The following is a 26,449-nucleotide window of genomic DNA, read 5'->3' as shown; positions in this document are numbered from 1 at the left end:
ATGCAGACGTGTCCTACATGACACGTTTACCCTAATCAGTCATTCTGTCCAATCTAAGTATATCAGGCTCTGACCTCCAGAGTCCGTTTATCTGTTATCTCCATGGTAACCGATATTGCAGTCCAGTCTCTGTAGTCTCATAATCTCTAAAATTTTCTGTCAGTGTCTACAGTCTGAATGGTCATGTTGCATTTTATCCCACTTTTATGTCACTGTCCTTGCTCCTGCTACACATCCACACAGACTTCTCCACAGCAGTAGCAGTCAAGGCTCCACAAAAGACCATTGTTAATAGCTGTACTGTTTTCTTACCATTTTTCGTCTTGTTATGATGTGGTGTTAATATTGTCGGCTCCCATTGCTTGACAACTTCATACTAATACAGAAATGCTGGTATTGATTTTTTTAATGCAGCTTTATTTAACACTTCTAGTAACATTTACATCTGTTACTACTTCTATAAACAGGGAGCTGCTCTCTGTGGGTCACTAACCATTTACACAGAAGTCTGATGGCGGTCTCATTTATTTATAGTATAAACGACCATGCAAAAAAATCAGATTTTATCAAAAAATCTGAACTGACCATCAAGACCTGCAGTATGAACTGTTACTTGTACTGGTAAGGCCCTTTGAGCGGTCAATATAACTAGAAAAGCAATAGGAAGTTTAGTCCATTAACCATGTTCAATGATTCTTTTCCTTTAGACAGCTCTAAGATGAGATCATGTCTGCTAAAAATTAGGCGTTTTACTGGCTGCTCTCTAGACCATATTATTTGAACTGGGGAAGTGATCTGAAATTGTTTCTCTTCTCTTTATGTTCTTTCCACTCTAGAGGTCATTCTGCAGCGCCATGGTGAACGAACTGCGGGTATCCCTCAAGTGCCAGCGGCGGCTCAAACACAAGCCCCAGCCACCTGTCATGGTGAAAACAGAGGAGGTCATCAACATGCACACCTTCAACGACCGAAGACTGCCAGGGAAAGAGACTATGGCCTAAAGCAGGAATCTCCGTCTTTTTCTCACCCACTTTCATGTACTGAGTTGGTGTATGAGGACACTTGGGAAAAGGGTATGGGTAAATGGTAGGAGGGGAACAATAAGTTACCATGGCTGAAAGTTGGTTAATAGAGCAGGACTGCTTTGCAGTATGTTGTTAAAATGTCATTCTTCTGTCTTTCTGATTAGCTACACATAAGAGATTCAACAATATTTCCTGTGGAAATAATTTCAACCCGGGTGAAATTTCAGCAAGTTACCTCATAACTCTTACAACACTGGCAACCAACTACAGGTGCAAAGATTTTTAAAGCGCTTTAGTTGAAAAATAAAGGTCTTAGAATCAATTTAAAGTGGAGAGGAGGTGGAATCACGCTTTTGATTTTGCTTCTCAGTCACTACAGAGGCAGAAGGTGTGCCTCAGATTTGGTGATTGAACATGAGGAAGAAAATCCTATAAGAAGTTTTCAGTATGGCGAAATTAGATCTAACCCTGATTGTAATGATGAGCAGTGCTTTCAAAATATACAAAGATGCACTGCTTAGTCACATGATATTGACTGACATAAAAAATTTACATATTGCAAAACATCATCAGGCAATAATTGAATCTATGTGTTTTTTTTCAAAGTACTAACACTTTTAGACTTTAATAGGAATTAGGGGAATTTTTTTAAAACTATATGATTAATTAAAAGCAGAAAATACAAACCTAGTGGCAATATGTAGTGAATTGTTGATGTACACGTATCAGCCAGTAATCACAGGTATGGAGATTTTTCAGATGTTCACACACCTTTAAAACTTTCAGACATTGAATGGTTGGCATCAAGGTTGGCTGTAATAGTGTAAATTTTGGATCCTGTATCGATCACCAAATGGCTCTGATTCTACTAGCTTGTACATCACATGCTGCTGCTCACTACTGTCTGCACAGTACAGTCTAATTACACTTCCAAACATTATGAAAAGGTACATTATGGTGATAATGTCATTTTCTTTCTAAGTAAAACAATTAGTACTAGGAATTACTGCTGTATAATCAGAGGTTGGTGATGCTGAATAAGTGTCATGCATAGAAGTAGCCAATCACTGTAATACTTGCGGTTTCCAATGGTCAAACGGAAACCAGTGCAGTGCAGAGCCATGCATTAAGACTACAGCAACAGTTGCCATGTTTGTGCTGGAAACCATGGAGGCATCCTGCAACTATCTGAAGACAGCAAGTCACCGTTCGCCAATAAGAGTAAACCTTGGAGTGGCTCAGCATGGCTCACAACGTCAGAATTCACAGTGATCACACATTGCTGAGACTATTTATTCAAAGTATTTATAGTTTTATTTATTGAACCCTTTATTTATGTCTGTATGGAGTGGATTCTACTACTTTGTCCCAATTGCTTTTTTTCTTTTGCACAGTTTCAAGTCTCCATTTTAATCTTGTAATTATGTGGCTTTTCATTTATTTAGCAACAATGCTTCACATTTCCTTGTGATTTCTATAAAAAGTGTTTTTGTACAAAGTGAATCAGAATTTTATAATGATTTCTATCAACACAAAATACACCATAAAGAGTTTCATCCAGTGGTAGTGATCATTGCTGCCATGTGGCTCAAAAGGCCTTCCTTAAAATTCACAGAGCCAACTCACAAATAATTACACGTATAAACACCCAGGAATACAAATATACTCATCCTAGAAACTTATAACATGAACAATGTTCTGGTATAATATTACTGATATAACATTTTGAAGAAGAAGGGAAATAAACTATTTTTTATGATGTAAAGAAATCATATTTAAATAAAGATATTTTTACTTCAACAGAAAGCAAAATGACAATTCTGGTTACAGCGTATATATAGCAAACACACATACATATTTTGCTGCTGGGCCTCAGACTTCTAATAGACTGCTAGAATTCAGTGCTGTGTAATGATTTATAAATGGTTTCAAAAAGGATTGATGGATAAAAAAAAAATTGAAGAGCGTCTAATACATTTTGAATTTGTTGTGAAAACAAAATGCAGTGCACACAGTTTACCCTTTGAAGTAAATGCACAAATTTAAACAAAATAAAAACATTATTCCCTAATGTTTGAGTGTGTTTCTGTTTAATGCGTCCGTCCGTCTTCTTCCGCTTATCCGGGGTTGGGTCGCGGGGGTAGCAGCTTCAGTAGGGAGGCCCAGACGTCCCTCTCCCCGGCCACTTGGGCCAGCTCCTCCTGAGGAATCCCAAGGCGTTCCCAGGCCAGCCGGGAGACATAGTCCCTCCAGCGTGTCCTGGGTCTTCCCCTGGGCCTCCTCCCGGTGGGACGTGTCCGGAACACCTCACCAGGGAGGCATCCAGGAGGCATCCTGACCAGATGCCCGAGCCACCTCAACTGGCTCCTCTCGACATGGAGGAGCAGCGGCTTTACTCTGAGTCCTCCCCGGATGACTGAGCTCTTCACCCTATCTCTAAGGGAGAGCCCAGACACACTACGGAGAAAACTCATTTCAGCCGCTTGTATCCGGGATCTCGTTCTTTCGGTCACGACCCAAAGCTTGTGACCATAGATGAGGGTAAGAAGGTAGATCAACCGGTAAATCTAGAGCTTCGCCTTTTGGCTCAGCTCTCTCTTCACCACAACGGATCGGTACAGCGCCCGCTTCACAGCAGACGCTGCACCAATCCGCCTGTCGATCTCCCGCTCCATCTTCCCCTCATTCGTGAACAAGACCCCAAGATACTTGAACTCCTCCACTAGGGGCAGCACATCCTCCCCAACCCGGAGAAGGCACTCTACCCTTTTCCGGTTCAAGACCATGGTCTCGGATTTGGAGACACTGATTTGAATCCCGGCTGCTTCGCACTCGGTTGCGAACCGCTCCAGTGAGAGCTGTAGATTACGCCCTGATGAAGCCAATAGGACCACGTCATCCGCGAATAGCAGAGACGCAATCCTAAGGCCACCAAAACGGATCCCCTCAACACCTTGGCTGCGCCCAGAAATTCTGTCCATAAAAGTTATGAACAGAATCGGTGACAAAGGGCAACCTTGGCGGAGTCCAACTCTCACGGGAAACGAGTCCGACCTACTGCCGGCAATGCGAACCAGACTCTGACACCGGTCGTACAGAGACCTGACAGCCCTTATTAAAAGGTCCAGTACTCCATACGCCCGGAGTACCCCCCACAGGACCCCTCGGGGGGCACGGTCGAATGCCTTCTCCAGATCCACAAAGCACATGTAGACTGTTTGGGCAAACTCCCGTGCCCCCTCCAGAATCCTGCTGAGGGTGTAGAGCTGGTCCAGTGTTCCACGGCCAGGACGAAAACCACACTGCTCTTCCTGAATCTGAGATTCAACTATCTGACCCTCCTTTCCAGAACCCCTGAATAAACCTTACCAGGGAGGCTTAAGAGTGTGATTCCTCTGTAGTTGGAACACACCCTCCGGTCTCGCTTTTTAAATAGGGGGACCATCACCCCAATCTGCCAATCCAGGGGAACTGCCCCCGATGTCCACGCAATGCTGCAGAGCCGCGTGGTCAAACGGTCAAATGTGTTTGTTTATATAGCAATAAAAAAATTATTAAAAATGTGTGCGTGGCTGTGTTTTGAAACATACATACATCATGTCAGAATATTCAATTATTTTTAACCCCACTAAGATTATTTAAACGCACTGGACCATTTGTTATAATAGCTATAGTTTTAAAGTTTTAAGCTAAACAAATGTGAAAATTAGTTCAACATTAAACGAGTTATAGTTGATTAAAATTGATTCTGCACCTGGTTAACACATTGGACTGAGCGGAGTTGTCGACCGCCCCAAGATGGCGCCCCTAAATCTCGTCAGCGCCTATAGGCGAGAGCGGTCGATGTGGGGTCTACTCTTTATATATGTCTATGGTTGTGTCCAGTATCACCGGGTGATTGTACTCTGTTAGTTTGGTCCAAATCCTGTACTGGGAAGTTCCTCAAAAAGGGTGCCAATACTTAATGTCACCAAAGCTCACCAAAGGCCAGGTGTCAGATGCTGACACCCCACTCACAGAAAAAACTCAGTTAAATAGACGGAATGGTTAGTGCTTGGTTTGTGCACATTTGTGCCGTTAAAATTAGCGTTTGTGCTGTTTTGGTTTTGAAGATATTAAAGAATATTTGTTAAGTTCATCTAGAGTTCACCATCCCATCATTTTGCTTTGAATCCAACCAAGCTGGTCAACTTCTTTAGTGCTTCGTTTGTGCAGGTTTGTGCCGTTAAAATTAGCGTTTATGCTGCTTTGGTTTCGCAGAGAATATAAGTTTTAATTCCGGCCGGTGACGTCACCACAGGTCGCTGCTGCAAAATAAAGCGCTACATTGTTATTCCTTTGCTGGTGCTGAGCTGGAGCCAAAGCAAACCAGAGTGGTCAACTTCTTTAGTGCTGTGTTTGTGCATCTTTGTGCCGTTAAAATTAACGTTTGTGCTACTATGGTTTCGGAGATATTATGAATTTTAATGTTGTTATACTTTATAGGCTGACCAGTGTGATTTATTTTTTGCAGTTTTTCTGTTATTGATTTTAGTTTGGGTATGTTTTCTGCGTTATATAAGCCTGTATACTTTAATTGCCCTCTTGTTAGGTGCAGACACCCCCAAATCTCCCTATTGTAGAGCAATAAAGGTTTGCTATTCTAATTAATTCAGAGGAGTAATGAACTATGACTACTAAGATCAACTATAACCAAGTTATTGTTTGAAAATGTTATAAACATTATACTCTCGAAGAAGAATAAACCCTTCTGATTAGGAAAAATAGACTTTCTGAAAACAGTTGAACATTCTAATAAATGAAATGCCTTTTTTGGCAATGTCACTTGACATTGCTATCTAAAGTAAAGTTCTTTAAATGAGACAAAATAAATTGCAATATTTATTCAGGAATAAAGTACAAAACAATATAACACACATTTTACAATAGCAGCTAAAACAACTTGCATGATAAAAGAAAAATATAAAATTAATAACTGCTTTCTTGAGAAAAGTGTTGAGACCAAACGGTAGATCTGACCACATCTTTTTACACAAATGAGGAGCATCATTAAGGACGCCAGCCATCCTGCACAGAGACTGTTCCAGCCTCTCCCCTCAGTCAGGAAACTAAAAAAACAAACAAAAACATGTGTCCCAAGAGATCTTTGCCAATAAGCAGGAATATATAAATCATTTTATAAGAATGCTGTAGGGGGGGTGGGGTGGGGGGAGGCTCGGTAGATGACACAACTTCATAGTAATGTTACTGATTTATCAGTAGAAATATATTAAAAAGACTTACGTTTTTTACAGTGACGGCAATAACATATGATTTACCGTAGCACTTTATTTTGAAGCGGCGGGCTGGGATGACGTCATCGGTTGAAATTAAAATTCATAATATCTCCGAAACCAAAGCAGCACAAACGATAATTTTAACGGCACAAACCTGCACAAACGAAGCACTAAAAAAAGTAGCCCAGTTTGATCGGATTCGAAGCAAAATGGGGAGATGGTGAATTCTGGATGACCTTAACAAATATTCTTTAATATCTTCAAAACCAAAACAGCACAAACGGTAATTTTAACGGCACAAACCTGCACAAGCGAAGCACTAACCATTCCGTCTATTTAACGGAGTTTTTTCTGTGGGTGGGGTGTCAGCTTCACGCAGCTCTTCCATCCCTCAGTGCCGTGTAGCCTTGCCACCGCATTTCTACCATAATATAAAACCGACATTAAATAAATGACTCACCGTCACGTAGTTGCAAGGAAAACACCCAATGGAACCCTTCATCTGGGTTAATGGACTTGATTCAACAATATCCTTCAGTAATTTAGGAAAAACGGCAGCACAGCACTGCAAGCAATAGCAGCAACAAGACGGAGGAGTTCACCTCTGACCCGGAACTCAAAGAGTACTGCTTGTTGTCTGCTCTGAATAATACACAGCGCCACTCATGGAGAGTATAGGAACTGCAGGAACGAAGTACGTCTTTTTCAGTAATCATTGTTGAATGATGATAATGCATTTGGCTGCCGCGTTTGACACCTCTGCTCTATACCATAATAATAAATTATTGTGGTCTAAAACCAGGTGTTTCAGTTTCATTGTCCAACCCCTGTAGATGACTTATTTTCTAGCGATGATTTCTGTCACAAGGACATAATGCAGTGTTGTGCTGGCAGCCATCCCAACTAATAAAAATAAGATTTAAGATTAAAATAGTACATTATAGTAGTAAAATAAATACAATTATTGTGGTTTAAGGACAAGTTTGGTACCTGCATTAAGGTTAATTTCAAAAGGTACTTGTAATTTTCAGACTAAAAAACATTCTAAAAAGATGTTCTAATTCAGTGAATATGACCTGATATTTAAACAGAAAATAATAATGAAATTAATTATTCTTTCAACTAGAAGTTTTTGAGTATGACTAAAATTCGAGGCAGTGAAGGAGGGTAACTGATAAGTGATGGCTGATGGTGGAGAGCTTGCAGGCCTGGCTTCGGTGGAGAAGCAGCAAACAACTGTGGCAGGAAATGTGACTTTCATTTCAATGCAATGCAATGCAAAACTGGAGAACAGTAGAAATCAGTAGAGTGAGAAAAACTGGCCCTGATGTCCTCCAGTAGGCTAAGCCTGATTGTAGGATGTCCCTGAACTCTCGTTACATTACAAAGTTTACAATAATAAGGAGAGCCAGCGAAATGCTTGAGGCAGGATTATACAGGAAAAGGAGGAGATTAAGTATAATATAAAATAAATTAATAAACAATACATAAAATACTTTAATGTTTTCTTAAAACGTCTGAATACAAACTGTCCCAAAACATGTTAAATAAATTCCTTTATCATCATTCATTTATACCAGTTGTTCAAGTTATTTAATTGTTACTTGTAAAAAAAAAAATATTATTGTAAATTAGAAATGTCCCATGCTCCTGAATGCAGCTTTCTGACGCTCGGGAACGCATCACACTGGTCTGAGAACGCAGCGCGGAGTAGAGGCACGTTACTGCTTAAGACAAAGCTTTGCCGTTTGTAAAACTCATGTCGGCTGGCACGGTTTATTGTTCTGTGTGAATGACAACAGACCACAACAAATGAGGCTGCTAATGAGCCAACAGCCAACAGGAGAAGGTCTGCATCGAAGCAGCATGGAAAATTGGTGTTATTAAAACATGATTAAATACTTCAATGTAGCATGAAAAAAAAAATATGTGAATAAAAAAGTTAAAGGCATGAGGTGAACTGTATTGATTTAAATTGAAAAATCGTTTTTTAAAGCCAAAGGGAAATTAAATATTGGGTGAAAATGTAATTCTCTAAAATTGGCACAGCTTGGATTTGAACTTTCGATCTTCTGCTTTGCAGCCCGACACCTAACCCACTCGACCAAAACACCAGTGTCGTGCTCAGCCGAGCTTTATTGAGAGGTCAATTGTGTTAAGAAGTGTTTTTTGCGAATTTTGTTCCAAATGTAAGTCGAAACGGCGTCAAGTACAAAAAGCCCTGATCGCGGCGTCGAGACCAACGTTTCGATATATAGTATGTGGGGGTAGACCCTACGGTTCGGGCTGTATTAACGGTACTATAATAATAATAAAGAAACCCTTATTAGGTGCATAGCATAAGGCCTCCGCCATGCATTTTCAATGCATAGGCGGGCGCCTAATAATAAAGAAATCCTTATTGGGTGCATAACATAAGGCCTCCGCCATGCATTTTCAATGCATAGGCTGGCGCCTAATAACTAGAAAATTTAGAAAGAAATTTAGCAAGGCGCCTGCCACTTGGTGCGTACCGTACCGTCAGAAATAGCAACAGGAAGCATCACTGCGAATTTCAGCTTCCTACGGTCTTCACAGCCCCCGCAGCAGCCGTCGAAAGGTGCCATGTTAAGTCAATGGACCTCCTAGGAGCCTCTTGTTAGCAGCGTTGTCATGTAGACTCACTGAACGCTGCAGCCCTCTCTGTAAAGGCAGAACAACCCTGGCTAAGCAGAAGTTGGTAGGACCTTCCTAAAGCTACTTCTGGTTAGCAACATGCTAACGGTTAGCCGCTAGCATGGTTGTGTTCAGTATCACCAGTTGATGTTACTCTGTTAGTTTGGTTAAAATCCTGTACTGAGAAGTGCCTAAAAAGGGAGAAAATCCTAAAATTCACCAAATCTGTCAAGCAGAAGTTTGTACAAGCTTCCTAGAGCTACTTCCGGTTAGCAACATGCTAACCATTAGCCGCTATCATGGTTGTGTTCAGTATCACCGGGTGATTGTACTCTGTCAGTTTGGTCAAAATAATGTACTGGGATGTGCATCAAATAGGGAGAAAATATGTTGTTTATAACGTTGCCATGGTAACTCAAAATCGCGGGTGGTACAACAAAATACTTCATGGGATCAGCACACATGTTTTAATATACACACTGTGGGGATTATAATACAAAACTTTTGGTCTCCCACGCCGGGTTTCGATCCCACAACCTCTTGCATGCAAAGCCTGCACTTTCCATCTGAGCTATACTGTAGCACCATATATGGGCATGCAGTATTGGGAGCATAAGGGGTTTGGTCCCCCATTGAAAAGCATTGGATGTTTGACACCTCATAGCTTGGAGATGCTTTATGCGACGTAGCCCAAATTTCTTGTGGAGCTTTCTCTCTAAAGTAAGAACAGACTCTGTGAAGCAGAAGTTGGTGAGACCTTCCTAGAGCTACTTCCGGTTAACAACATGCTAACTGTTAGCCGCTAACAAGGTTGTGTTCAGTATCACCGGGTGATTGTACTCTGTCAGTTTGGTCTAAATCCTGTACTGGGAAGTGCCTCAAAAAGGGGTGCCAATACTTAATGTCACCAAACGTGACCAAAGTTCATGGGACAGATTGGCCTCCTTTAGAAACTCAGCCTCACCACATCTGGGCCCAGAACTCAACATTTGACCAAAATGGTGTGTAGTGCCATTTCCCACATGTGGGTGGTGCTGTATTGGGTCGTGTCTGGGCATCATGCCAGGTCCTGTTGGAAGCAAAGGCCCAATAGGAAAGCATGTGAAATCCAAAATGGGACAGAAAACAGACACATGGCTGAAAGTCACACGAAAATTTTAAAATGTTAAGAGGAAGTGACTGTGCGAATTTCAGATGTCTACATTAATCACAGCCACTGCAGTGAGCGATGAAAGTTGCCATTGTATCTCAACGGAGCATCTCCCTCTGGCCCTCAGAGTTCCGTCGTCATGGAAACTCATTCACACACCTGCAGCGGCCGTCTACAGAAGTGCAGACACTTTGGTTCACAAAAAAATCCCATTGGATTATAATGGAGAACTTTGCCCCGAACAACGCTTCATATCTCCTGATCCCTAAATGGTAGAGACGTATTTTTTTCTGCGTTTAGTTCGTAACGGATAGGGGAAGAAGAAAAGCTATTGTTTTTTGCTAGAAAAAGTTTAATAAAGGCGTAAAAAACGTATGATCTAAATGGGATTTTTATGGAATTTCAGAAATCCTCTAAAAAGGGTCCCGAACAAATCGCTGTAACTCAAAAAGTACAAGAGATATCAAAATAATTCTTTCACTATGAGTATCAGCAGGCTTTTGAGGACCAAGAAGCTCATTTTTATGTTTGTACAAAAATCGGTGTAGACACAGCAACAATGTAAAAAAGTGGTTGATGTGGGAAAATGCAGCTCCAAAGCGTTTTTAGGATTTTGCACATTCGCTACTCCTGAACAAATTGTTCCTGCGGAAAAACCATAACAGTTATCCACAAAATTCCTTTTTTGTGAGTGCCAGAACGGTTGGGACATTCATGTGTGAAAGTTTCATGCCTGTACATAAAACGGTTTAGGAGTAGCGACGATGCGAAAACATGTGATGTTTTGGATTTTTAGACGTCATTTTTCAAAACCGCTCCATAGGAAATGAATGGGGGAGGTTTCGGGTTTGTGTCGCTCTGAGGTGATTTGCGAAAAATCTATAAATGCCACACCAATGAGGGTTACATTTCCCGAATCCTGACAAAAATACCTACGTTTTGATGTATAATTCGTCTACGTAGAGTGAAAATTGAGCGAGTAAGATCAAGTTGTTCGGAGTTTTGAAATTTTAAAAAAAGCTAGAGTGGGCCACTCTAGCGGTTGGAGAATTCCGTCATTGACTTTCATTGTAAACGATGATTTCGCTGATTTTTGGACATGAGCTTTGATGAGTAACTGTGAAGCGACGATAACAGATATCCACATCCCGTTTTCACTTCTGAGTAGTTCACAGATATATCTACAAACTGGAAGTTAAACGGTGTTCGTAGGTAAAAGCATGACGACACAGTACAGCTTTGAAAATGGTCATTTGGAGGCTTTTTTGAGGCTTACAGAAAAGTACAGGTGGAATAATATTTATGATTTTATTTATTTATTTTTTTTACTTTTTCCGAATCAGACCCAGTCAAACAGGGGCATCGACATCGTATCACATTCTGAGCCGTTGAAAAAAAAAAAAAAGCGTGTCATGGTAAATTAGCCGGCTAGAGCGTTACTCTTTCAGTTTTAAATAAAACATAACAGTGAATCATAGGGAAATCCCTGGGGTCCGTTCTTCGTATGTCGCTAACTCAGGATTTCATTGTTGACGATTTGGTATGATCTTGGATTGTTTGGTTCTTCGAAAGACTTCCTGCACTTGTTGTCATAGTAACATGTGCGCCAGCTTAAGCCTGCTCGAGAGCAGGCTTATTTCATGTAAACAAGATTAGATCACTGCTGTATAAGCGGAGGAGATAGGGAAGTCTGTCGTAGCCATGTCCATTTTTACGACAGCAACTTGTTGCGGAAGGTGCAAGAATAATTTGCAGAGTTTTTCGAATTAATCGCGTATTGCGCAATAGACAGGATCCTTTAGCGCAGCGCGACAGTGTAATGTAGAGAGATTTTTCTTGGTGGCTGTTATAAACAGACAAACACATCATTTAATAGTGGCTTTTAAAGAGGAAAAAGTGGTGTTGGAGCCATAAATCTAAAATATTTAAGTTATTTGTATGATGGTTTGCTTTTTATTTTTATCCTATTCAGTGAGAAGATTTGTTCGGGCCATTTTATTGTGAAGTTTAGTTTACTTTGAAAGGCTTGCTTCCTGTCGAGCCGTATATTGTTTTAGAAAAAACTATGGATGGATTATCTAGCCACGGAGCAATACAGTTTTACCATGTAAACTGTGGATGACTTGGAAAAGGAAACATGAACGCGCAGTTGTCTCAGATAACTCAATCCAGCCATACTAATCGTAAACAACAGGTGTGTTCGAAGAACCCAATTAGCCGGATCAGGATTAGCCGAAAGAAATCATCTTGGATGCGTGATTTGATCTCGGATGTTTTAAGCAACGTACGAAGAACGGACCCCTGGTCCGTCGCTGTGTTTATCAACTAAATTACTGGAAGCGAGGGAATAAACGCTAACAGACAACATGGCCACAGGTGGAAATAATTAACTAGTTAACTGCAGGAGCAGATTGACACGCTTACCGAGGGAAGTTGTTGTCAGCTGTTTTATCGGCAGAACTTTCTGTCCTCCAAAGAAAACCTTTGACCACCACTACTTTCATTCATACCATCTGTGGTCAGTTTGAGATGCTCTTTCAAAAGTTAAAATGATGAACACCGATAAACCTCAGACTGGCAGCTCTCGGCTTTGCAAAGACCCGCCTTACTCTGTTTCTGATTGGCTAATGTCCCGACTGTGCCAGATGTCATTGGTTGAGAGCAGCTTATGTTTAAAGTCTTGAATAAAAAGTCTACACGGAACATTTTGCGCTCATTTTCCAAATGACAGAAACCTGTCGCAGCGACGGAGAACTTTAATCCCTGATAATTCAGATCAGAGGGGGGGAGGAATGTGTCCCCCCCCATCCCCCCAGCAAATCGCACCCAATATATATATATATATATATATATATATATATATATATATATATATATATATATATATATATATATATATATATATATATTAAGATGTCAAGGAAGTCGCTTGAGATCTTAATCTCAAGGGACTTCCTGGTTAAATAAAGGTTAAATAAATAAAAATAAAATATCTATCTATCTATCTATCTATATATATATATATATATGTGTGTGTGTGTGTGTGTGTATATATATATATGTGTATGTGTGTATTTATATATGTGTGTATATATATTGCAGTTATAACTCAGACGTCACAACAAAGTTATGTTATGTAAATAAAATTAGAACATAATTTTAATTAAATTTCAATAAAGTTACACATAACATCCACAACAGAATCCTTAGAAAGATCAGTCAAACCTCCACAACCTGAAATGTATCTGAAGCAGAGACCCTCCAAGCCGATTCACAGACTAAACTCTGATGATCTACCTGTGTGTGTGTTCTCACTTAATTTATTTAATGTAACAGCTTCTAAATCTGGGTCTGACTCACAATTTACACTGCAAAATACAAAAACGAAGAAGTTTGATTTGATTTGTGTCCAATGACGAGAGAGTCAGCGAGCGAGCCAGAGAGAGAACTGGTAAAGCGGCATAGAGTAACAATAAGATAGCGCTCGATAAAGATGTTATTAATCAGAGAAATAAAGTTATTTTCTGATTGTTTCACAGCAGGTACGCACGCCCAGGGCAACACACCTCAGTTCCCAGAAGCCCCACCAGCGGTTTCCCTGTTTCTGTTTGAATATGCGCTAAAACCACATCTTTAAAATGAACTGAACCTGTCCGAATCACAATGAAAAGTATTACAGCTATGTGCGTGAGCATGGTCAAGAAATCATGTCTAGCACCAATTTTACCAGCAGCAGCTGCAATGGCAGCGGTGTGGGCGTGACACATCAGTGCTTGTCACCGGTTCAATCACGGCACCATGGGCAGCGATGTTTGTAAGCCCGGCACGATAGATAGAGATTGTGCAGGGCTCGTAAATCTCGTAAATAAAACTCCCAGCCCGAATTCTATTTTTCTTTTGCTGATGTAAACGACGTAATGTCAGTAGAGAGAAAGATACATTTTCTGATTCTCGCTTCTTTTCTTCTCCCGGATTCATTGCAATTCTCTCCTCTGTTGCCTCCGATTCCTTACTCTCTCTTGGTTCCTCTCCTCCTTCATTACTAACTTTGACCTTAGATGTCTCACCTGCCAGACAGTTTCCCTGGTTTCAGCCAATTGAGCATATTTGCAAGAAATATTGAAACAGAGGCTACAAGCCAAGTGCGCATATACAGCAGAATGTGTATATTTCATCTTAAAATGAAGCGTAGCAGTAGATTTCTGCTAAATACATAATTTTCAGTGTGAATACTGTAACGTTCCGTTATGACACCCAAGCACCAGACCGAGGTTTTGCTGCTAACACTTTATTTTAGAATGAACAGAACAGCTTTTACAGAGTAATCTGTCAGTCCTCCGAACCACCACTCCTCCCCTCGGAAGCCACACATTTCTTCCGGTATAAACCCAAAACAACCTAACTTAAAGAAACAGTAAGTGTGCAACAGCACTTAGCAATAAATTATATTTCGGATCATTACAATACATTTGTATTTATTGATTCAATTTACAGTTTTTGATTTAAATTTTTACAAAGGAAATGTTTATTTATACGTCTTTATTGTATGGGGAAAAAACACTGTCAGACTGCCATTACGTTTTTCATCTCGTGCACCCCCGAGTGGCAGCTTACACTTTGGGAATCCCTGGACTAGACAAATATGTTGGGTGGTCTGTCAGACGTTCAAGAATCATGACATTTCTGACATACAAATTACAGCAATGCTCCTCCATCTTATCCTTGTTTAGTGAAGCACAGCCCACACTGAGTTTAACAAATTAATTGATGGACCATGACGGCTGCAGCACATTCTACATATGAACTTGGTGTGGTGGGAAATTTTGAAAGGATCTGTGGTAATACTTAAATAGGATCAAACCAAAAGGAAAACCGAAAGTATTGTAGAGGGGGGCAGTAGTAAATGTGGTCACAAAAAAGATAGGTAGGCTTAAATACAGTGGTCTGCAAAAGTTTGGGCAACCTTGTTAATTTCCATGATTTTCCTTCATAAATCATTGGTTCTTAGGATAAAAAAAATCAGTTAAATATATCATATAGGAGACAAACACAATGATATTTGAGAAGTGAAATGAAGTTTATACCATTTACAGGAAGTGTGCAATAATTGTTTAAACACAATTAGGCATGTGCATAACTTTGGGAAGCTCAGTGACGCTTGATACTGATACTGATATCTCTTAGACAGCTTTCGGTATCCTTCTTTTGGCAGTTAAGTGCATTCCGTTTTCTTAACATGGTAGAATTTTATTAAAATTATGTGCTGAAGCACATTAAACCAGCGATAAACCATGTTGTCTCCACTAAATAACTGTGTATAGTTTTTGTTTTTGCTTTTCCATATTCCCGATTGGGGATGGGTATCTTTCACATTTGGACCGATACAGTGCCAATACCCGGTACCTGTGAACAAGGTGAATACAGGAATGAACCTGTGTGTATTAAATTCAGGGAATTATTTTAGTACTTTTTTAGTTCTTTTCTTTGACAACAGACAAATTTCACAATGAGGCAGCAGCAACTGTCTATCTGTCTGTGAGACAGGGCTTCGGGAAGTTGGGAAGGAACACACCAGCACTCGACGGTCTCCCAAGACAATAACTCCTGAATGATTAGTGCTTTCACGGGGAGTCGCTTTTTAGAAAAAAGGTCGGTGGATGGGTCCAAAAAGTTGCTAAATATAGCGAGGAATCCTCGATTGCTATCAGCCATGCTTTATCTTTGTTCACTGAATCAGCGGGTACTGCACTGCCTATAAAAGTGCTGAATTCGGTACCCATCCTTATTCCTGATTGTTTTAAAATGTTCTATTATTATTATTATTATTATTATTATTATTGCTGTTGTTGTTGTTGTTGTTAATATTACTATTATTATAAGTCTTTGTATTAAAGCTGCATTTTGCTTTTCAATATATTTGTTTAATTCTAATTTTGCTTTACAGATTTTACCCAGCTTTTCCTCTTCCTGGGAGGTTTCTAGTAAGTTATTTTTTTCTTATATTTCCTGAATCTTTTAGTTTTCTACTCAGAAGGGACCGTTTTGTTGATGGTGTGTTCTTGGTTGTGGTACTTTTCGGCTTCCCCATTACGATGCTGTCAAAACACTCATCCAAGTAGCTCTCAAGGCTGGTCTCCTCGTCCAGTTTGTTTTATTGTGAAATATGAAACAATTGTTAATATTTAAACCTTCGTTCAATTTTCAATTATTGGCTTGTTCTTTGCTGTATGGATCAGATTAATATTATATGTATACCGCCATCTTTACTTAAACACAGCTCTCGTGAGATCTCAGCCACTCATCTCCCCTCCTCAATGCAGCAAACGTCCCCTTCGAAAAAAGCAACTTCTCGTCTTTTTTCTTTGTTATTGCCGGATTCACATGAAAGCACCATTCTTTCTCCAGTACTTGCGGGAGGCATGATTCTGTCATGCAATTACACCTGTTTGATTATGAAGATTATTATTAATTATAATATTTGATATTATAATATTTGATATTATAATTTAATAAATATCATTCAAAGTCAAAGGATAGCTATAACAAATTTAATTCAAATGGTTGGTGATAGAATTATTATTACTATGTCTACATATTTTAGGTTATTTACTATTTTCATTTCATTTATCATGTATATTTACTCTTTACTACTAAGAAGTTTTAAGGTTTTAGATTTCTCTATTATATTTGCAGAAGGCCTGCAGAAAGCAGAGAAATATGTTGTGACTATGATCAGTGTTTTTATGAACTCTATTCAGCCATCTGGAGTGCTGCACTGTGTGAACTGCTTGGTTTTATCTGGAAGGTCACAGTTATTTTGCTTATCCCTACCCCTTAGATTCAAAATGGAACCAGGGATTCCCTTTCCTAATAAATAGAGAGGGGGCGACGGATTTGCTTCAGATCGAATTTGGACATCTGTATTAAGCATCTCCGTTCGATCTCCTTGCAAGATTATTTGAAAATCAATCTCATTGTTGTCTCTCCTTCTTGTGTTGTTAATGAATGTTTTAGGTGTTTGAACCTGACATTTAATTGGTCCTTCGAGCCGGATTCCAACATACAGGAGGATTTCCTCTGGGTGAGGTGAACCGGGTGAAAAGTCAGTGATCACTGCATTCAGATCCTTTTCCAAGGGCCTATTCCATCTCGCCTCTGGGTTTCTGACTGTTGACGGGAAGTCCGAGGGAGGATTGACAGCAGTGGTGAGTGGATTTGTTTTTTTAAAGGTATAAATGAGTACCTGAGAGGTATTGCGCATAGAAGGGATAACGGAGTCCGAGAAAGTCCGTGATAACAAACCCTATCATCCTTGGCACTGATAGGTACATTAAGGGGTAACAGAGCCCAAAAGGTCTGTGAATCTAAGGGGTAACAGAGCCCAAAAAGTCTGTGTAGAAAAAAAAAAAATAGGATAACGGCGTCCTGATAATAGGCCGTGTAATTCGAGGCAGGGCGGCAGAGTCCTACAAAACTAACGTCTGCATTGTGTGTTTGTGTGTTTGTGGGTATGACTGGAAAATTAAATACCACTAGGTATTTTCTTTTCATTTAAAAACAGTGGGATTGTAAGTAACAAGCCTTTGTGGAGGTCTAGCAAGAATTCTCCACTCGAAAGAGTTAAAGTGAGAATTACCACAACAGGTATTTTATTGTTACCCCACGGTGTAAAAAAATTCCAGCCTATAGAACACCCTATGTGTTACAGGACTGGATCAAATTTATAAAAATGGGAAAGGGACAAAGGAAAACGTTGAAACAGCTCCAGAGTAAAGACTGGAAATTCATTGAACAGCAGGACCCTGATAAAATAAAACCTTTAGCTTCATGGGTAAAAGAATACAATGCAGGTTTAAGGGGTGATTCAACAAACAAAAATAGCTAAAATTCCAGGAAGGTATTATCAATAAATGAAGAGATTTAAAAGGGGATCCCACAGAAACAATTTGGGAGTCTTTGAAAATACAGCGGTTAGTCATGGAGGTATTTAAAGTACCGTAGAAAAAAGAAAAGAAAAACAAAGTGTCGCAGAAGACTCTTTTCGCGCAAGCTGTCTGTCTGATATGTTTTTGTTTTTGTTATATCTTGTCCAACGTAATGTGTCGTTTAATGGGATCATTGCATGAAAGGAGAGAATGTTTGAACCCACAGCGCTTGAGAGTGTGTGTGTGCGCGAGTGGGTCTGTGTGTGTAAATCTGCGTATATGTGTGTGCATATGTGTGGCTCAGAATAGTGTCTGAGTGAAGAGATTTACAGTGGAAAGTACTGTGTGGAGTTGATCTTCGTGAAGGGAGAATTTGGCCAGAATAGTGGTAAAAAGTTATTATAGTTGATATTTGGCAGGGGATTAAACATTTCTTTGAGACAACTGAAAAAGAAAAAAGAAAAATATATATTTTTTTGGTACAAGCATAATTTTAACTAGTGTCATTTATTGCAAAATTGCATATTAAGATTCCCAAATGAGCTTTAATACTTTGAGTATTAAAAAGATAAAATACAAGATTCATTGAAATAATAAAATTAATAGTTTGACAGCCTTAGTTTAGAGATGATACACCAGACTTATATCTGGTTGAAAAAAGAAAAGCGAAAATTTAATAAAATTAATAAAAAAAGGAAACGGAAACGGAACTAAAAGGGCGTTGCACCGGGGAAGCGTTTACATGGGGGGACTGACTAGACACTTCCGTTGTGGATAAAAGTGTTCTGAACTGCTAATAGCGACGTATAACTTTCAAAAATGGATAAGCGTCCAGGTGTCTGCAAGACAAAGAGTTGCACCCTTGCGGGGCTGAAGCGTAAAACCGTGTTTGGACGAAACACAGGGGTGTCTTAGCCAGCGCACGCTTTCCACTTTTTAAACTAAGCGGGAACTTAACACGTTGAAAACATCTTTCAGCGTTGCCATAGATGTTTTGAAAAATATTAAAAACATAGATCTGTCTGTGTAAGATAATGAAAAAAACAGGCCTTCGTCTGTTTGTTTTTTTCTGAATGTCATCATTTCTATGTAACTGTATGTATGTATCTATTTAACTAAACGTTTGTCTGGGTGAACTTATAAATCATGGTTGCAAAGATGTTCATTTGTTTTGGGAGAACTGCAGCTCCTAATTCAAATAACATTTTTAAGCATGAACTATGTTAACTAAAAACTAAAGAAGGAACAAGAGATACTTCAATAACAAAGTTTGTTTTTTTAACATTAAATATCAGGGCCGAATTAAATTGATACACGGAGAGATTAAAATGGTTTAAACGAAAAATATTTCAGCTTTGTTAGAAAATTGTAACAGGCAATGAGCTGTACATAAAAGGTTGTTGGGTTTACTCCACTACAGAATTAGGCAGTGACCCCATCATTTGTTTGAGCCCTAAAGTAATACAAACTCACTGAGATCTTATTGCTTATAACAATAGTGATTCATCACAAACCAGTCCATTTGAAAGAAGTTTAGAAATACATGATCTTTGATTTAAATAGATGTAAAAAAAAAAAAAAAAAAAAAACTGTGCTTTGGCTTTGATCAAACCTGTATGGAACTACATATGGTTGCTTTTCTAAGGGTTTTCTATTCATTTATTTTATTTCTTTTTACTTGGGATTTGAATACAACTAATGAGAAATTTTGAAAAGTGTCAAATTATCAGAAGGCAACGTTACACGCGTCATCAGTTACAAAATCATCTGATGTTATTAGTTATGCTAAACTGAGGTGAACCTCAGAGAGACAGTATAACCTGAAACAGGACAATAGATATGATAAACAACTCTGACCATGATGTAAACATCTGAATGTTATGGCAAGGCTGGGTCTGTGTGTTCTGGCCTGGGAGCACGAAAACTATGTCAGAGGGAAAAAATAAAATGAAGGGTTAAATTCTAATTCTAATCTTGGGTTGTTTTGGGTAGCTCTCTCAATGTGCTTACTGGGAAAACTCTTATCACTTATAGAGAAACACTAGAAGCTCAGAAACCTAAAAGACAAAATCATTGCTTTAAGGTTTAACGCTTGACCAATTGAGATTTGGGAAGTTATGTATAAATAAAGATATTACTAACAGCAAATACACATGGTCAATGGACCAGAAGGATATCAAAAGTTTGTAATAAGTCAAAAACCTATGTCCAGGCATGTATTAAGACAATGTGGTGCCCCTGGGCACTATACCTCAAAGCCCTCCCACCCATCAAACATAATCAAGGGGATTTCTGTAATGTAATTTACTATTTACTAACTTACACAACTGCATGTAGGCATATGAGCAGTGAGCAATATTCAAATATCTTATTTTAAAATGTTGAAATCAAAAAGCACAGCTTTTGATGTCTGTTCATTTTGGATTAATTTTCTGTAGCGTTAAAAAAGACGATACATTTGAACGTACTTGTGGACCAGCTCAACAATGACAGATTGGGGAGGGGGAGTGATAGATCATGTAGCCTAATCTTGATTTATTTATCATTTATTATTATTGTGACATCAGTGTTCACAAAATGATTAATGCATGGTCTTTCAACAATTTCAAGTAAATAATATAACAATTTATGAAAAATATATTTTTAAAGCATGTGTCATGTGGTGCCCCCACACCCCCACCCCCACCCCATGCTTGGTGCCCCTGGGCACTGGCCCACTGGCCCTTATGGATAATCCGGCCCTGCTATGTCATATTGAAAATACATAATTGTGCTCCTTGGGAGACAATTTTGTTTTTTTGGTTATTTATTTTGTTTTGATTTTTTTTCTTTTAGAGATGTTTTGAACAGCGTTTCAAAAGAAAGGTGGTGTCTTAAAAATGTTTGTTGCTTTATGCTATTAACAGTTCTGTCTTTCTGCTTCTTTTTCTTTGCAAAGAAACCTGGTCAATATGATAGGAATGTGCTAACAGAGAGATTTAGTCTCTTTTTAGACATTCTCAGATGCGAGTGAATACCAAAACGGTGCTGCAGTGCCATGGGGGCTGATCCATGGGACAAAAGAGAAAAGGTGATGTCATTGACTTCAGCCTGATCCAGTTTTGAGTTTTATTTTGTCAGAGGCAAAGTTTGATTTATTTTTTAAATTATTTTATTTCTTTTTTGTTTGTCATGTTAGAGGGAACACAGCGGTTAAAATGTTTGTGACTGCTTTGCTGTAATTTCTTTTCAACCTATGGAGCGTTTCTTTGGCAAAAAATGCTGGCAGAATTCATTCTGTTTTTCAGTTGCGAGAACTGGAGGATGGACTCTTGAAGGGAAGGAGAATGTTGTGCTTAAGTCAGACATTGGACTGAAAATGGACAATGGCAAGGACTATGACTGAAGCATCGGACAACCTTCGACAAAAAACAGATGAGTTCTGCAGACACGACTTCATGCATTTCACTTCAGATTTTCTTGTACACAATTAAAACAAAACACACATTATGAAACACATTAGGATTATGTAAAGGTAAAAACTTTTAAATAAGCAACTTGATGGAATCATAGAGCAACTTAATAAATTAAGTGGGTATTATATCAACAGTTAAATAAATAAAGAAATTAATTAGTTTTCACTATATAAGCAGAGTAACCTGAACTTTTAAATTAAAATTTAATTTAATGAACATCTTAGAGTAAGCAGATTTCTGCCAATCCGGCAGGCATCAATAAAACAGTAACAAAAGGTTACTGGATAAAATGGATAAGGTTGCAATAGAATTAGCATAATGACACATCCTACTAACTAACATGGGTAGATTTAGGATTAAAGCATCAGTGTAAAATGGTTACAATATTTATGGAGATTTAGTATATCTCGACTAGAACAAATAACTCAATAGTTTAACTGGTTGTTAAAACATCCTAAGGGGAAGAACACATAAAACAGAGGTTAGCTAATTGTTAACCTGAAGGCTTTTAGATCAGGATAATTTAATGGTTATCCTCTTACATACAGAAAAGAAGTAAGATTTATTTAATTAGATTAAATTATGGAGACATTTTGGATCTGGTCAGGATTGCTGGGAATGAATGAAGGTTTTCTCTGAGGAACATTAAAGCAGCAAAAGACATCCCACATTGGAACTCCTGTTGTGTAAAGAACATCTTGAAAGGCACGTAAGGTGAGATCCTTACAATGAGAGACGTTCCACACAGGGGGGTGTGGAGACCCCTGGGGCATGGGACCGAGAACGAGCTGCTGTGGGTTGGCCCTGTTGTAAACTTGACACAGCTGGTGGAACCAGGTTCGAACCAAGGGAGACTATGACGTTGTCCCACAGGTTACCTGACACCTAACACTGACTGTAAAGGGTTCTGGGTTTTCAGAGTTGCTGAAAACAGAAAGCTTCAGAGAACCTTAACCTTTCCTGACCAGGCACTCAGAACACATAGATCATAGATCAGATTACCAAGGCCTAGACAAATAGGAACGCAGAGACGCGTTCATCCAATAACTTCTTAATCAAAGTCCTTAATCCTCAGTTAAATAATGACAAATAATCACATGTGTGGTTTACTTTATTTTAAGGTTAAATTGGGAACTAATTCTGATTTGCTTAAGTAGCTTTAGTTGTTCAACAATGTTAGAACGTTTTCAAAAAGCTCTCCTGCTCACTGCTTTGTTTTGTAGAACCTTGGCATCCTTGAACGGTAACAGCTTGGTATAAATATTTTGTCTTTTCTGTGCAGAACAGCACCTCACTTTCTTTCTTTTAGAAAAAAAGAGAGAGAGAGAGAGAGAGAAAGAGGGAAAAGGCTTTCACGTGGAAAGGCTTCCTTTTTCTCAGTTGGGGTTTTAAAATAAAAGGGGAAATGACATGAAACGAATATGTTGATGAAATTATGTTGCAGAGAACTTCAACTGTCAGACAATTAAAGTTAAGGCAAACATTGGATGCATTCGGTTAAGAATTATTAGGAAACTACTGCAAACACATTTGAACTTAAAGATTACTCTTTTAACCAATAATTAAATTGCATAATTCTGGGAGCTAAATAATTGTGCACGGAAATATCTTGAATGTGAAAGTGCTTGGAGGATATTTTTAATAAATGACACATGAATGGGGTTTTTGATAAGAACACTAATTACACCTTGTTTCTGTTCTCCAGTGGAAACAAGGACTCGTGTCTGCAGACCATCTTCACAAAGTGTTTTATTAGAGAGAAATGCAAAATAAAATGCTCATGGCCCATCCAGAACTGAACGCTTATTACCATCCAGCTCAATCGTCCAGCCTGCGAGGAGGAACCAAGAAGAGGACTGGGGATGAAGATGCCAGAGAACTCTGATTCCTTATTCTTCAACGGGAGGAGTTGCCTGAAGAGACCCTAAGCGCGATTAGATTAATTTCTGCCTTGTGCCTGAATGGCCTGAAGGCTTTCTTAACTTTGCGTTCTTGACGTTTAGGACTCTTCTCATATTGTGTTACTGTTTGTTTAACTGCTCTGTTCTACTGACTTACTTTGATTTTTTTGTGTGTTAAGACATCTACACTGTGATGTTGCATTATGTTCAATATGATTTATGGTAAAGGATGGAAACTGTTTGCTTCAGACACACAAAGACCTACGGTTTATGCAATTTTTTGCTTTGATATAGGAAGAACCAGGGTCTGATTGGCTCTAAAGATCCTTTAATCTTAGCTGGTAATGGTAACTCCTAGTTTCAATAGAGGTACTTCTCGCTCAGATTGGCCGAGAGCGGGATTTCACCTGGGGTCAAATCAGTTTTTATCATCTTTTAGATAGGATGAATTTTTCTGATGACAAAGACCCAGCCTGCCCTCTGATGCCCCTCAGTGGTACTCCTGGATTTGTAAGGTAGGAAAGTGATGGATGATTGTCCATGGGAATGGTAAATGGAGAACCAAGTAAGGGGTTTTACAGGGTGGGTGAAGAGTAGACGGATTCGACCTTGGTTACTGAACAGTTTTTTCTTATCTAGTCTAATGTAAAATTCAAATAATGTGCGCATAGGGACCTAAAACAGGCCTTACTTAATTAAATGAACCCTAAATTGTAAATAAAAGCTAAACCTTTCTTATTGTGTGATACAACTCTATGAAGCATTCATGTTGATCTGTACTAAAAGTTACAGCACTGCCCGGTTCCAACACGGGAACCTTCAATGTTGTGGAAAATATTATTCAGCTGTACGGAAGTTCGCGGTTGAACCAAAGGACTGTATTAATAAGCTGCTACTTTTTAAAAGAAAGAAAACATCATGAACGATTGAAGTGAGATGAGAAAAAGAGTATATTAAATGATAACAGGGGGGAATGATAGAATTATTATTACTATGTCTACATATTTTAGGTTATTTACTATTTTCATTTCATTTATCATGTATATTTACTCTTTACTACTAAGAAGTTTTAAGGTTTTAGATTTCTCTATTATATTTGCAGAAGGCCTGCAGAAAGCAGAGAAATATGTTGTGACTATGATCAGTGTTTTTATGAACTCTATTCAGCCATCTGGAGTGCTGCACTGTGTGAACTGCTTGGTTTTATCTGGAAGGTCACAGTTATTTTGCTTATCCCTACCCCTTAGATTCAAAATGGAACCAGGGATTCCCTTTCCTAATAAATAGAGAGGGGGCGACGGATTTGCTTCAGATCGAATTTGGACATCTGTATTAAGCATCTCCGTTCGATCTCCTTGCAAGATTATTTGAAAATCAATCTCATTGTTGTCTCTCCTTCTTGTGTTGTTAATGAATGTTTTAGGTGTTTGAACCTGACAGTTGGGATCAAGGGCTATGAGCCTGTAATGATTAACACTAACAATCTGTTTAATAATTAGCAGTTATGAACTCATTTGTACCAGAAAAGTGTTATCTAACCAATTGTAGACTGGTTAGACTTGTCCAGCAAACGTTGATAACTCAAATTATAATTGTAATTGGCGTTTACCACAAGCCAATGAAAATGTCTCGGTTGATTCAGTATTAACTGAAAAGGAAATAATTTGGTATTAACGTTAATTTTAAAGTCTAGACCTCCCTGTTTAGAGCTACAGGGGAAAGATGATTCAGCAAAAACTCAGACCAGCGAGGAATCGAATCACGTGGGGCGAACCCAGCGTGAGGGACAGCTGTTATGTCTTCCCAGTTGGTGGGTTGCCAGAAAAGAAGGACGAAATTGGGGCGAAGGACGCTTTTATAGTCATCACCATAGTAACCAGATAAGATTCCACTGGGGGTGGTCAGAACGACCATGTTGCATGCTGGGAGCTGCAGTCTGTCACGTCATAATGGCATAGTAATTCCCTTTCCACTTCTTTAATCAGTCTCACAGACAGCTGCTGTTACCTCCTACTGGCTGCAAACCCCACTAGAAATGCCCCGATATTTACTCAGGTCTTGTTCCGTCATCAATCAGACTTCAATTTTTCTATGTTGTCTCTTTGCATAACTGAGTGATTGGAAATTATGCTTTCAAAGTTTACAGAAAAGTGGTCAGATAGGGCAACATCAGTTACATTGACCTTGGACATTTTCAGACACTTAGTGGTAATCAGGGCCATTTCTCAATTCACGAGAACGCGAGTCCGTACTCGCGTTCTCGTCAAGTCTGTTCTCGGTAAGAACACAGGAAGATCGGACTTGACGAGAACGCGAGCACGCAGCACGTATTGTGCATTGGAACAGAAGCGTACTCGTGACATCATCACACCCGCAGCTCTTGAGCATTTCTTTAACGTTCAAAACTATTTATACACTACACCGTCATATCTTATTGAAAACGTTTTTTTAATTAATTTCTAAAAAGTCTAATAAAATATCTAAAAAAAATTACAGAACTGTGGATATAAAACCAGCAATAGTGTGAATTTCTTTGTTGGGAGTTTTAATTGTTGTAGTTGCAGAGGCGATTGAATCTTCTTTAAAAATCAGCACTTTGTAGAAGCAAAATGAGCGATACGAGCAATATTGCTGTTGCTTCGGTCGTTGGTCAGCTTTACCAGCAGGCTGAAGAGGAGGTGAGTTGTGGAGGAAAATCCGAGCAAGGAGAAGATTGATGCGGCAGAGGAGGCTCAGAAGGCAGGCTTTGCTCGCCCATCTATTGCCAACTGGTAGGCATTTTAAGATTGACAGCCTATTTCCTACTTTTATCATTAAAAAAACATTGAGGATGGTATTAAAAACGAGATCAGGTTGAAATTGTGACTATTTTTCTATAAATAATTAAAATGAAGACCCAATTTTAACATTAGAAACAGTATGACAGTAAAGTTAAGCTACTTTATTGCACCTACAGACCTTCACAGCATTGATCATTAAGAAAGGGAAAAAAACACATTTTGATGTCTGTCCACCTTTACAGTGATTAATCTATAAATTATGTGCAGTTAGTTCAGCTCATT

At 38.9% G+C, this 26,449-nt stretch overlaps 1 protein-coding gene and 1 long non-coding RNA gene across 3 annotated transcripts in view; both read left to right on the top strand.

The window, feature by feature from the left end:
- LOC105917636 (glutamate receptor ionotropic, kainate 2) overlaps positions 1-26,449 on the top strand; it is a 1,028,886-nt gene that overhangs the window by 639,131 nt on the left and 363,306 nt on the right. The window contains exon 15 of one of the 2 annotated variants that reach the window (XM_036128574.1): positions 837-2,073. The exons of the other annotated variant lie outside the window; for it this stretch is intronic. Within the exon in view, the coding sequence (XP_035984467.1) occupies positions 837-1,090 (254 nt within the window). The 3' untranslated portion in view covers positions 1,091-2,073. Of the gene's footprint in view, positions 1-836; positions 2,074-26,449 lie in introns of those variants that run through there. 2 annotated transcript variants of the gene reach the window in all.
- Positions 15,505-16,086, top strand: LOC110366896. Its single transcript, XR_002427063.1, has 3 exons — positions 15,505-15,520; positions 15,651-15,755; positions 16,051-16,086. It is a non-coding gene; the product is annotated as an uncharacterized LOC110366896 (long non-coding RNA).

This window comes from Fundulus heteroclitus, chromosome 3 (assembly GCF_011125445.2).
Source record: "Fundulus heteroclitus isolate FHET01 chromosome 3, MU-UCD_Fhet_4.1, whole genome shotgun sequence".
Lineage (NCBI taxonomy): Eukaryota > Metazoa > Chordata > Actinopteri > Cyprinodontiformes > Fundulidae > Fundulus > Fundulus heteroclitus.
The sequence above is the reverse complement of the archived record's forward strand: the minus strand, read 5'-3'. Positions and strand labels throughout refer to the sequence as shown.